Genomic DNA, 13,842 nt, shown 5'->3' on the forward strand with positions numbered 1-13,842 from the left:
CAAATTTCATAATAATTCTCTTATACAGTGAGTGACAGTGCACAAGTTATGCTTGCTTAAAAAAAAAAAAAATGACATCGAAGAAATAAAATATTCAAAAATCAGAAGAACAATACCTATTACAGAGCTGATCATGAACAATTTTATTTTCAGTGCTTAAATACACCTGGGCATGTTTAGTCTGCCAGACAAAAGCCAAACAAAAGAAAAGTTCAGTATGCTAAATCCATAGCAACCTCCTCAACAAGCCTATATAAGATGAGCTCCCCCACTTGAACTACAACTTGGTCTGCCTCTTCTAGACATAACTTATTCCTCCAGCCAATATCCCACATAGCATCTAACAACGTTTCCTTGCATCTGAGATCTCTCTCCAATCTTAAATAAAGAACATCCTTCCAAGTAACAGCAATGCCAACTTCACCATATTTACTCAGTTTGCCAATTCCCCTGCTGATGTCCCCAACCAACTGATCAAGAGAGGCATGCACTAAAGGGCTACATAAGCAGGTTCTGGACATTGAATGGTTTGAGAGCTCTATCTGGTTGCTTTTACGCATCATTAGCTCGTTAGCACAACCTAAGTAGAGCTTTGCATTTCTTGCTCCAAGATCTTCGAGGCCATTTCTTGGTTCATATAAAGGTTGATAAGAATCAAAACTGAAGAGTTCTTCTGCAAGGACAAGGAATGGTTGACTGCTCAAGAGAAATTTTTTCAGCTCTTCTTCTACTCCATCTGCTTTTGTTGTAGCAGTATTGTTATCGGAAACCTGAATAGCTGCTGCTTCTGTTGTGACAGGGCTTCTTCCACCTTTGCTGGCTTTGGGCATGACTTCACAAATTACTTTATAGTCTTTTCTTACGAGATCTGTGATCAAAGTAGTATTATCAAGTCTTAGAGCACCAAGAAACTCCCTCTAGTTATTTTCCACCGCCAAGCTTTGAAAAGTAAGCATATCGATGACAAACATTGATTAAAACATGGACATGGTTAATCAGGTGTTGCAAGGGTGTGAAACCCTTAATTCCAACAGAAATCAATCTGCTAAAAGAGTCCATAATGAGACATATGTTTACCTTTGCTGCAGGTCTTGGTCTCCTCTTCCTGCTTAGGGGGATCATCAGGAGGCAAAATGCTCCTTGTTGATACATCATCTGTCTGGTTGGAAGGATTGATTTCCTTACCATGTCCTTTGCATTTTGGAGTCTACAAAAGAAGATGATGTGATTACAGAATTTACGTTAATGATATTGAGAGATGGAACTGTTTCAATATTTGAGAAACTACCTAGCTATTTGCGACAAGGTTTATTTCAGTATTTGAAAAACACAACAATTTTTCAGAATTTTAGAGCAAGCACATGCATGTTCATATAACAAAAGATTTAATTATCATGCAGAATCGCTTTTTTAGGAACAAATCATTGGTAACTTCTAATTATTTAACTGAACTATAGTGTTGAACACTTCTTGGTCTCATGCAGGTAGTTGTATCTGAAATGTAGATATACTGAAATAATAAATCACAAGAATCACATAAAACTAGAGGGGGATACTCACAATCGCCTTGGTGACTGGTTTCACTCTGGTTGTCTTGTTGTCTGTTGCAAGAGCAGTGGAATTTTGTGTTTTGGGTTTTAATGGGGATGTCATGGTAGGCTTTCTTGGCATATTTACTGGTCTTGAAGCATTCTCTGGGGCACCTAGTATTTTGTCAGGCTTAATTGGTGCTTTAGTAGTTGTTTTCGCCTGAGATGATGGAATCGCCATAACTTTCACATTCCTTTTCTCTCCATCATTTGTCCCATTTAACGGTAGTTTTTGCCCCTCATAAGCTTTTTTGAACGTTTTTACCCGTTCTTTTCTCTGTTGCTTCTGACATAAAGAAGCCAGAGCGTTGCTCTTTGGGGATGCTTTCACTTTTGTCTCCTCTAAGCTCTTCACTTTGTTTCCTTTTGATTTTCTGGATAGAAGTGGACCATTGTCGGCAACAATCTCTTGTTGTTCTAACTTAACTGATTGAGCTACCCTCTGTACAGAAATGTGAGCTGAAAGAGGATCCTTTTGGACCTGTCCTCTCTTCCGACATGGGAAGTGCATAGGTTTCATGATCATAATTGGTGGGACTCCTTCATTTGTGTAGGGAATTCTTCCATATGGTTCCAATTGCGAAGCACTCGAAGAACTCGACAGAAATCTGCAATCCTTGTCATGATCACTCTCCATGAGCTCTTCAGATTTCACTGTTTCAATGATATTCTGAAGAGCCTCTCCCTTTGGATTGGGATTCTGCTCCATCATTGGCACCCTCCCTCCCTTAGGCACCTTGATATCAAACACAGGTCTTGGTGGATTTAAGCTCTCCTCACTCTTACCTTCTCTCTTAATGGGAAGGACAGCTGCTGAAGGAATTTCATCCAACCCCATAAGCTTTGCAATCAAGTTTGGTGCTTTCACCTTCACAGGCTGTGAACTATTTGCTTTTCCCTTTCCATCATAACAAGCATCATTAAGTCCATTGCTTGCTGAGTATCCCAATGAACGACTCGAAGAAGTTCTTTCATCATCAGAAGAGATCGACCGAAGATTTTGTCTGTAAAGGCTGTCTCTGGTCACATTCTTTAACTTCTTACTATGACTTCTTGAGGACTGATCATGGCAGAGTCTTTGTTCCTGCAATCTGTTGTTGTAACCACTGATTTCAAATCTTCCAGAGCCCATTAACCGAGTGCGAATCTCTTCTTCTTCGGCAGTTCCTCTTTCTTCCATGAAGCCTGGTTGTCCTCTGTCCTTTATCTGAGACATTGTCTTCATGGCTTTTTCAACTCTGCCAAGCATGATCAAGGACTCCTGCAGATCCAATGCACCTCTCACAATATCTTCTGCAATGTCTTTTGATCGCCTGTCGAGATCTGGCACCTTCGACCATGAATCAATCATCTGTGTCAGCTCATGAGCTCCTCTAGATACCTCCAGTAACTGCAATTTTGTGCTTTTCTTGTAGGCCATGGCTGCCGCCGCCGCCGCCTCCTTACCACCAAAGGAGATCGGATCCATGCCTTGGCCGCCTCTTTGGCAATCCATTGCAACTGCAGAGGAGGATTTGGACTTTCTCATGATCCCACATTCAACTGTCTCATTTCCATTCTCACAGCTGACTAGAAGAGTCTTTCTTAAGGATTTGGAAACAACTGATCTTAAATTGTCCAAAAGCATGTCCTAGAAGAAGAGGGAGAAAAAAAAAATTGTTAAGGTCAGATGCCACCACAAAATTATTCAACTCCCCAAGCTCAGGACTACTCCTGGAAGAAAAGTACATGTTCTGGAACTCACAAAACACTGCAGGAATCTAAAACTTCCTTGCCTGATTTCATAAGAGATTACTCATAAGGATCTCCTTCAGAAAAGGAAAGAGTGAGGTGAAGAGATATTTACTGCCAAAGCTAAATAAAAAGTGATATACTGACAAAGAATACAGGCTGTGATTAAATATTTCAGTATCATATTCGACTCTACATGCATTCCTAGGCTTCTTTAATTAAAGATCATTCGAGTACAGGTACATTTCAAGTAGTATCAAAAGGGCAGCGGAGGAGAGCAGATTCACCAGCAATTCTGAAGCACATGAAGAGCGTAGTTCACAAGAGATTACTCACGAGGATCTGCTTCACATAAGAAAGCAAAGGGAGTTGAAGAGTTATTTACTGCCAATAAAATAAATAAATAAATAAATAAGAAAAAGAAAAAAAAGAGGATCTTTTCATATCTGAAATGGAATTCTGCACTACCTTTCTTTGTTAAAACACACATTTCTTGATTGGTTCATTGGGCAGTCAATATCAAAGGGTCCATGAAGGAGAAGAGACTTACCTGCAACTCTAGTGAAGAAAAGTAGAGGATTTGAAAACCGCAAGAAAGAAAACTTGTGGCATGCTGAAACAACTGGGAGTTTCCTCTAGTTTAGACTCCAACTCCATTCCAGATGCCTTGTAGCCTGTCAGGAAACCCCAAACGGGGCGCATTGACCTCTTAAGAAATCAGTGCACCAGGAGAACTGAAATAAGATTGGCTTCCTGGCTGGTCTTCTCTCATTAAATCCCTTCATTTAACTTGGTGGGCCCATAAAGATATAATATTGTTACCCCTCAGTATTTCTCGACAGGAAGGAAGGGTAAAACTAGAGGGGGTAGCCAACAACCCCCTGCCAAATCGGCCATGAATGGAGAAAAACAGATCACAGTATATTTTTGTTTGTTTGTGCTTTATCCAACCTTCATGTGGGCCATAGTACTCAGGAGCTCAAACCGTTCATTTGGATTAATTCATAAAATAGATATTTAGAATTAAATGGTCTGCTGTTAAGATGAGGTCAAAGTCAACAATGACTCAGTTCCAAATCGGAATCGTTTGCTGGTCTATAATCGGGACGAAGAATGGTTTGGTTAGGTGGTCTAATTTGTGCTAATCTGGACCTAACTACCTACTAGGGTTCTCACCGCTTGGATTTATTCTTTTCTGCTAGATTAAATTAATAGTCCTATTATGTGGAGTAGACCGGACCCTTGGGTCAAAGACTTTGAGCCTTAGGTGGTGATTAGTGGCAGGATAAGTGGGAGAGGGATATCCTTTGCCATGTTGAAGAGATATTTCTATGTGCAACTGACGTGTTTTTTTTTTTGCATTAGATATGTTTTGCTATTCGATTGAGAAATGAGCGCAAGGAATAGATGAAGGACATAAGCTTCATTTAGTGCATATAAAACTTCAAAATAGATTTTAACTCAAAGACCAAATTACATTCGTGATAGATTGTCTCAAAACTTTATTTAATGCATATGTATAGAGTGGATAAAGATGAAATGGTAATAGAACAAATATGACATGACTACTCTGTGATTTAAGTCTATTCTGTCATTTTGGTGGAATAGAGTTATACCATGTGATGGAATATCATCTAAGCCAATGTGGCAAGAATTTGGTGAGATATCCCTCTACCAGGGAGATATTCTCCTATTTACTTTGCAATCAAACACTATCTCAGTTCTCTCTATCCAATTGAAACATTGTTCAGCAGAATGGATTGTTAAGCTACCACATGATGCTGTGATAGTTCTGAGTTGTGTCATTTTGCCGGGGAAAGGGCCTAGGAGAAGGTAGACACATGGGAATATGTCATTTTGCCGTCAAAAGTCTTTCATATGGAATTTCCTATGGAGCGTATGTTTCCTCTCAACATCATACATAAGAAAGATGTTGACATGATACCCTTAAGGGGTGACAATGACATCTCGACGCTAAAAAAATCTTATGACTTGATCTTTTTAATTTTTATGAGCTTTTTTATTTAACTAACCAGATTTTATAATCAACTTTCTTACATTGTTTTCTTTAAAAAAAAAAATATCAACCAATCTAATATAGGTCAATTGGCATCTTCCTCCATTTGCGGGAGATCTTCAAAACCTAATGATGCCGTTCTCGTGACCTTGATTTTTATAAAAATTAAAAATATTACATAAATATATTATTAAAGCTAATTAGTCTTTTCACTGCGCTACATCTTCTTTCATTCTAGTTAATGCAATAGTTACTGAAACTAAAATATTATGATATACATATATACATATATACATATATACATATATACATATATATATATATATACATATATACATATATACATATATATATATATATATATATATATATATATATATATATATATATATATATGCGCGTGCGTACACAGCAAAAGACTTTCATATGAAATTTTCTAAGGAGCGTACGTCTCCTCTCAACATCATACGTGAGAAAGATGTTGACATGATACCCTTAAGGGGTGACAATGATATCCGGACACTCAGAAAATCTTGTGATTTGATCTTTTTAATTTTTATAAATTTTTTTATTTAACTAATCAAATTTTAAAATCAATCTTTCTTACACTGTTTTTTTCAAAAAAAAAAAATTAACCAATCTAATATCGGTCAGTTGGCAACTTTCTCCATCTGCGAGAGATCTTCAAAACCTGATGATAATGCCATTCTCATGACCTTAATTTTTATAAAAATCAAAAATATTATATAATTATCTTATTAAAGCTAATTAATCTTCTCATCGTCCTACATCTCCTTTCACTCTACTTAATGCAACAGTTGCTGAAACCAGAGTACTATAATTTATACACACACATTCTTAAATAACGGAATAAATGCATAAATAATATTAGTTTATTTATATATTTTTAATTAAAAATAAAAATATTTTAGAATATGTTTGGATATTTTTATTTGACTTTAAGTATTTTTTTTCATAAAAATTTTAGTATATAATCATTGTTGTATAGTTAACCATTGAGTTCTTGTTGTTTATATATTTTTTTTTATACATTATGTATTAAATGTTTATAAATTTCTCAAAGTATAGATTATTTAACTTGATTAACTCTTCAAAAATAATATTTCATATTTGATGGGCATTTGCAGCCAACCTTCATCCGGCCTAAACCTGATACGCATACTTATTACCCAGACGTAGACACAGACACAACATCATCTTTCAATGGATCCGCATTGAACAAGAGTAAGATCCCAACCAGATAGCATATCAAGTAGAATTAAAGGCTAGTCAGGGCTAGTACATGGAAACTAAAGGCCAAGTGGGGGTCTTGTGGTCATTCTCGGTCCCCCCCGCCACTGACGTTAGTTGTTAAATTCCGGAATGCACCTCATTTCGACAAGAATTATCGAACGTTTGCTGCGTACCTCTATCCCATGCACTGTGGTTCATGTGAGCGTACACAGCTATCGGGCCACTGTACGCTAACGCGACGGAGCATGCAAAGCCAGCTACAGCAGCTAAGTGGGAACGTGACAGTTCATTCTTTTTCATCCAGTAGGGCAGCTGGGCCCCAATGTATTATCAAACTGCCTCCACAGTTGAGGTGGCAGAAAATGATATCATATAATTCATGAGAGCATATCACTATATATATATATATATATATATATATATATATATATATATATATATATATATATATATATATATATATATATGAAAGAGTCGATCAATATCAGACTAAACTAGGCCAGATTCTGCAATAGAAATTAGGCCTAAGTTTTATGCCTAGTCTCAATTCGGCACGGACATCATGCCTCTATTTTTTGCCTTTACGTGATCCAATCTTGTAAGGCCAATATCAGATCCATACAATAGACTCGATATTAATATATTATAAATATATTATCATCATATGTAATTAATTAATATTAATACTATATAAGATATATTAAATGTATGTGATCATCTCAGGTCATGCCAATTTGGATTTTTTTTTTTTTCAGGGCCGGCATGATTCTCGGATCAGGCCTATCTTTTTGCCTGGGCTTGTCCCGTGAGCCTAATTTTACAATCCGAGCTTATCAAATTTTGGGCTGGGCTAGGCAGGTTGGGCCCATGATTAAGTCGTCTAATAAGTAAATCATACTCTTTTTGATGGTGGAACCATACTAATTTTTTTAAGATACCTATCATGGAATGATCAATTATATTTGGATATAATGAGCAACCTAAGTCTGAAGGAGAGGTGCGGGTTGTATCTTTCAAGAGAGAATGATTGATCTTCTTTTACGGCATGTATTGTTAAATCATATTGTATATAATTTTCAAAATATAACAGCTACTTCATGATCTAGAGGATGATTGATCTTCTTTTACGATATGTATTGTTAAATCATATTTTGTACAATTTTCAAAATATAACAGCTACTTCATGATCTATGCAGGCAGATGGAAAGAAGAGATTGGAGTGCTTTTTTAAAAAACTATGCAAGATAATGATTCTTGCAGTGAAAAAAGATCAATCATTATTTTATCTTTTTTTTGAGTAAAAAAATACTACTCATTAATGTATCTAAACAGTCAAAGTCTCAAGGATACAGACCATGTTTCAACAAAATAGTTTCACTTTTTTGATTAAAAATTTTGAATGATAAAATTATTTTTATTCTTTTGAAAAAAATTATGACATTCTATGTCATATTATGATATTCTGCGTCAAAATTATAATTTTTTGTATGCAGAATATTATTTTTTTTTCAAAAAATAAAAATATTTTCGTCATTCAAAATTTTTAAATCAAAAAGTGGAACTATAAGTTGAAAAGTGATGGCTATGTGAACCAATCACATAAAGTGGTACATTTTATGTCGGATTTTCTACATTATCCGCGGTGCACAAAGAATTTCTCAACAATCTTGACCCTTGAAGGAGGTACATAGCATCTCCAATCTAGCCTACAAGCAACAAAATTAGGGAAGTTTCTTGGGTCAGGAAAATGTCAGCGATGCTGAGCGTGAAAACCTTTTGGTGAAAAGTTAATTAGGGAAGATTTCTTGTAAGTCCATGCTCTCGAGAAACCTGCTTTTTGTGGTTTGTGTTCATGAAGTAGGGAACATTGAACATGTCTTGATAAGATGTCACTTTGTTAAAGATTTTTGGGCGCATTTAAACAATCTATCTAATTGTCAATTCACTTCACTGTCACAGCTGTTGCAGTATCTTTCTTCAAGCAACAATAATGATGGAGACTATGTTATGATTTATATGGAATGGATGCTATATGTGGTATAGTCTTTAATGAGAGACTTTTTTTCATGGTAAATAGTTGTCTGCACAATAACTAATAATGAGAGCTGACGACCATGTCAATGAACTCAAGTCATAGGAAATAAATCTTTCAACATTAAACAAGGCACTAAAGTAGCTGTTCTGATGCACTACGTCACCATGGATATTATTACCCTTTTGCAGTTTCTTGGTTGCCTTCTGTCCTTTTGATATGTTGAAGGTCAATTTTGATGGATCTACTAAGGATGCAACAGCTGGTGTTGGATGACTAATTAGAGGTGAATTAGAATCAACTCTTGATGCTAGCTGAGATTTTTATTTTCATTTGGTCAACTATGGTTTAGGCAGCAATATACACATTTTTATTACAGACTATCATTTTTCTTTTAATAATTGCAATGAATAGCCTTTATAATTGTCACTATTTTATTCTGAAATAATTCATTCATATAAATTTAGATAAATAATAAGTTGATACGGATAGATTTTTTTTTTTTCAGTTAAAGCTGATATATAGGAAAGCTGGATTCAACAGATTTTATGAAGACCGACCCAAATTAATATTTTAAAATATATTATATTTGATCTACGTCAGTTGAAAAAATCTAAGAATCTGTATGACAGCCTGCCATAAGTGGAGAAAGAAGAAAATAACAAATATATCTTTTCAAATAAAACAGAAGATAACAAGCATATCTCGACCAATAAGATAAGGCTAATTGTCTGATTTTTCTTCCTCCTCACGGCTCTTCGATCTCTATTTATAAACAGAGGCTCACAGAAAATCTCCAAAGGAAAAAATTTCTCTTTCGCTCATTTTTTTTCCATCTATTCCGAATTTCTAACTTGAACGTTAAACGTCGATCAGAAATTTTTTTTGTAGATCCGATCGCTGTCGTCTTACCGTTGCCGCCTACTTTAGTCGCACCGACCTCTAAATCAAAAATTTGTGACAACAGTGGTTATTATAGATGTTATAACTATCATCCAAAAAGAAGGAAAAAAAAAGAAAAGAAAAGAAAAGAAGGGCTGAGGGAGGGAATAGATGGTCATGTTGTTGAAACTTAGCCACAGTCATCCAAGTCACCAGGAGGACAAAATTTCTGAAAAAAACACCATAAAACTAAGCCATTTAGGTTTTAATTACACTCATCTACAGTGAAAGCTTTATTGCTGTAGAATATTTCATACCATGAAATTCTTGTTAGTCCATATTGTATTCATCATGCACTAAAGTGAAAATTGAAACCCCTAAAGGAATCATGCAAAGCCTTGTAATGAAACTAAAAATGATGAGATTACCATTAGCAGCCTTGGTACTATATTTGGTTAGTGTATCAGTGATTACAATCAGATGGAGGGCAATGAGCTTTGGTAATGGCTAGAAAACAACATTTTCTTCCTTCACAAAGAATGAGCTCCGTTTCCTTTTACTTCTTTAGGAGCTAATAAAATGAAAATTTTCTTCTAGGCTTCCTACTTCTTGATTTTTAAAAAATAAATAAGCAAGTTTTTTTTAATTAAAATTCATATAATGAGCAAGCATAGCCCTGTAAATCCGTATCATAAGACAACTATGGAAACCTAAAATACTAAGAAATAGAGTTTAGAGGATGCTAATATTCTTTCATTTGTATGATAACTTTCGTACCTTGTGCGAAACAAAGTACATGCAATGTTCAAAAAATTTTATTTATAAAAAAAGAGAAAAAATAAAAATATTGTATAATCTAGATCATTTAAAGGAAAAAATAGATTTTTCTCTTCCATTAAAAAAGTCTCAATAGTTTAATATAATTGGAAAGTCATTTACTTTTTAAAAATTAAGAAAAAATATTCCGACCTGCCGGATTCGAACCAGCGACCTAAGGATTCACCTGCACCACTACAGTCCTCCGCTCTACCAACTGAGCTAAGGTCGGTCGTTGCTCTAGCACTCTCTCGATAAAGAATATTAATTCTTAAATGCTCTCTGAACTGCACACACATGCGGTATATGCGGAGGAACAGATGAAATCGCTGATCTCAAAGGTCGAAAAAAAATTTGGGACACTCACGTATTTATCCTGAACTCTCCCATTCTCAAAATCCTTTCAACCGTTTCTGATATAAGGGACAATACCCTATATTAAGAATAAAGTTCTATGAGCTTATCCTCTGCTGTCCTCTTCACCAAAATGAAAGGATTAACCAGCTACGTTTTGAGCTATTAGTTCCTCGAAAGACATGAAAAGTTACAAGATATTAGAAGATACACACCTAACCAAAGCTATTGGGTAAATTACAAACTATTTTCCTTGCCTAAATATCAGAGCCTAATATGCAATGCATGCTCATGTTAACATATTATTTTGTCAAGAGAAATGCTATATCCACGTGTGCACAGGCAAGAGCTACATGTAGTAATAATAACTACATGAATCCTCTCTTTCATGCCACGAGCAGCTTTAAGCTACATAATACCGTAGGTTTGGCGCAAGCCATTTCTCAAATGTAACATCTTTCAAAGCTCATTTTATGCTAACCATAACTTTTTTCTTTTTGTTGACATAACTGTGCCTTCTTTCCGTTCTTCATATTTATTTTTCCTATCCATCAGTTGGGTGTTTCTAACATATCAGACAATCCACTAAGAGTATATTTGGTTGAGGAGACTTTGACTCAAGAATATAAATGGGAATGAGTGACCCCTATTGGTGCGGACACCAGAGCCATCAAAAATCGGCAACATGATTTAAGTTCGATTTGGATCGAAGAAGCATCATTAAATTGATTCTACTTCAGTTATTTATTTTCAGTCAATAAATTTTAATGCATTTGGCTTTGGGTCCATAGGACCATACTTGGATTTGTCCACGTCACCTTTGGAGCCACCACTCTCCACATGGCAAGAGAAGAAATATGCATGCCAGCATATGCCATGCTCATGCCAAGTTGTGTCAAGCATCAAGCACCCACATGGAGTTCCATTTCTTCCTTAGAATTCCTTAAGAGTTCTTGGCTACTTACTTATTTTGTTGAAGGTTGATTTCTTTCCTATGGTAGATTATAATGCTTTACTTTTTTGTGGAGGGTTGATTTCTTCCTTGTAAAGATAAGAGATTCCTAAACAAACAGGACCCTTAGAGTCCTATATAAATCCTTGTATCTTTCATGAAAAGAAGACAATGAATGATTTTACAAACTCCACAAATACTTGTGTCAATCGCTCCGAGAGGGAGAGGGTGTGAGACCCAAAATCGCCCCACAAGGGGAGGGTGTGAGGCCCACTTTCTATCCTATTCCTTCTACTTAAGATTCAGTGTTCCTACGACTTTGATCGACTCCACCATCTACCCACGCAAGCCTATTCCGTCAAGAGAAGATCTGTCTCCTCCAGAATTTTCATCTGTCGTGCTGAGAGAAGGAGTGATTTCTTATTCTACAGATCATATGCTGTCAAGGACCTTCGTTCCTTAACAGTTGATCTTTGATTTTTTTTTAATCCGATGTTGGTAAAGACCTAGTTCTTTATCGATGGATCTGTTTGGTTAAAAGATTAAGAACCCTAATCAGAGTAGTTTCTTAACTACCACGATCCGGATTCTTATCATCTTCTTGGATTTTCTCACGGGTTTAATGTTTTATTTTCTCTCGTTCCATTCTTATTTCTTTTTTTGCATTTACTCGTGAGCATGTTTAATTTCTGCTATCTGTTTATGAAATTTTCTATTGCTAATTGTTTACTGATCTCTCGAATGGCATTCGTCTGTATCATTTAGATTGATCTCGCTTTAGTCTCGTATCAATCAATCACGCCTTCTGAGCAGAGTATAGGCAACTATACTGTCTGTCCTGGGAATAATGAGCCCCTGGCCGGACGTGATTTGTTGTTGATGAACAGAAGAGAGCTTGATTATTAAGATTGATTTTCTTTTTAGGATTGTCCCGCATCAATTTGGTATCAGAGCAGGTTGATTAGGGCTTTCGTTTAAATTCAGCAATTTAAATTTTCGCAAGTTAAATTTTCGCACTCTAAATTTCGTACTTTACTTTCAAGCATTTTAATTTTTTATTGTACCTTATTTTTGCATCTTAGAGTTGCATGACCACTAGATCAGGTACCTGGTACCAACGTCCTACTTTCCCACCCAATACCAATATGGATCCCAATATAGCAGCCATCATTAATGCTCTGACTGAAAAGTTTGATGACATGAAAAATTTTATGAAAGCCATGGATGAGAGAATAGTGGTATTAGAAGAAGCTAGGCAGAAACAACCTGAACCTGAGTCTCCCCAACTACCTATAGGACAAAGAGGTAGGAATCTAGAACTTGATCGACCTATAGGGGCACGCCCGCACCATAACCAGTTCGATCAAGATGAGCATATTCTTAGAAATGTGAAAGTCGAAGCCCCAAGTTTTGATGGTTGTCTAGATCCGAGAGAGTACCTAGATTGGGAATCAGGTATAGACCACTATTTTGGATGGTACGAAATGTCTGAAGCAAGGAGAGTTAGGTTTGCTAGGATGAAATTGATGAGGCAAGCCCGACTTTATTGGGAAAGTGTTGAGCGTCTTCTCAATCAGAGAAGATAAGATCCGATAGAAATCTGGGATGAGATGAAAGAAAAACTCAGAGAGAAGTACCTCCCCACCTCTTACCAACAAAGACTTTTAGATCAATGGCAGAGGCTTACTCAAGGGAATAGATCAGTCACCGAGTATATCACAAGATTTGATGAATACCTCATGAGATGTGGAGTAGCTGAAGATAGAGTTGTTACCTTATCTAGATTTAGAGCTGGATTACGAGAGGATATTCAGCGTGAGCTTTTTCTGCGAGAGGTAACCACGTTGGAACAAGCTTATCAACTTGCCTTAGATTTTGAAAGATTTTCTAGATATTCGACTTCCCGTCGTCCTGAACCCAACCGAGTAATCCCTTCTGGATCAAGACCTAATATTAATCAAACTCCTAGTAACAGACCTCCACTTACAAATCCTATTGGGAGAAAAGAAGATAAAGGAAAAGGAGCTATAGGAGAGTTATCAAAAGAAAGTAGTTCTCGATCTCATTGCTTCAAGTGCCATGGTTACGGTCACTTTGCTGCACAATGCCCCAACCGATCATTATTCGTAGAAGAATTAGAAGGAGAAACTCTAGAAAATATGGAGGAGGAAGTTTATGAAGCTGATCCAGATTTAGCCGAGCAATTTGAGAGTAC

The 13,842-nt window shown here is 36.2% G+C and overlaps 1 protein-coding gene and 1 non-coding gene across 2 annotated transcripts; both read right to left on the reverse strand.

Annotated features, from left to right (window-relative positions):
• LOC105044230 (uncharacterized) lies at positions 1–4,055 on the reverse strand. Its single transcript, XM_010922058.4, has 5 exons — positions 3,871–4,055; positions 3,608–3,662; positions 1,561–3,219; positions 1,078–1,207; positions 1–868 (listed from the first exon to the last, which is right to left on the reverse strand). The coding sequence occupies exons 3-5, from the start codon at positions 3,214–3,216 to the stop codon at positions 213–215; spliced, it is 2,442 nt and encodes an 813-aa protein (XP_010920360.1). The 5' UTR covers positions 3,217–3,219; positions 3,608–3,662; positions 3,871–4,055; the 3' UTR covers positions 1–212.
• A 6,413-nt stretch (positions 4,056–10,468) lies between these two features.
• Positions 10,469–10,553, reverse strand: TRNAY-GUA (transfer RNA tyrosine (anticodon GUA)). The gene is given in 2 exon segments: positions 10,469–10,504; positions 10,517–10,553. It is a non-coding gene; the product is annotated as a tRNA-Tyr (tRNA).
• Between the last annotated feature and the right edge of the window lie 3,289 nt (positions 10,554–13,842).

The sequence above is a fragment of the Elaeis guineensis genome, chromosome 2, assembly GCF_000442705.2.
Source record: "Elaeis guineensis isolate ETL-2024a chromosome 2, EG11, whole genome shotgun sequence".
NCBI classification, from domain to species: Eukaryota; Viridiplantae; Streptophyta; class Magnoliopsida; order Arecales; family Arecaceae; genus Elaeis; species Elaeis guineensis.

Excerpts from the sequence above, each read along its gene's own strand:
- LOC105044230 (XM_010922058.4), bottom strand. The coding sequence starts at position 3,216 with ATGCTTTTGGACAATTTAAGATCAGTTGTTTCCAAATCCTTAAGAAAG. Across the intron at positions 1,208-1,560 it reads AACCAGTCACCAAGGCGATT|ACTCCAAAATGCAAAGGACA; the intron begins GTGAGTATCCCC and ends CTTCTTTTGTAG. Across the intron at positions 869-1,077 it reads GACCAAGACCTGCAGCAAAG|ATCTCGTAAGAAAAGACTAT; the intron begins GTAAACATATGT and ends CTTTGATCACAG.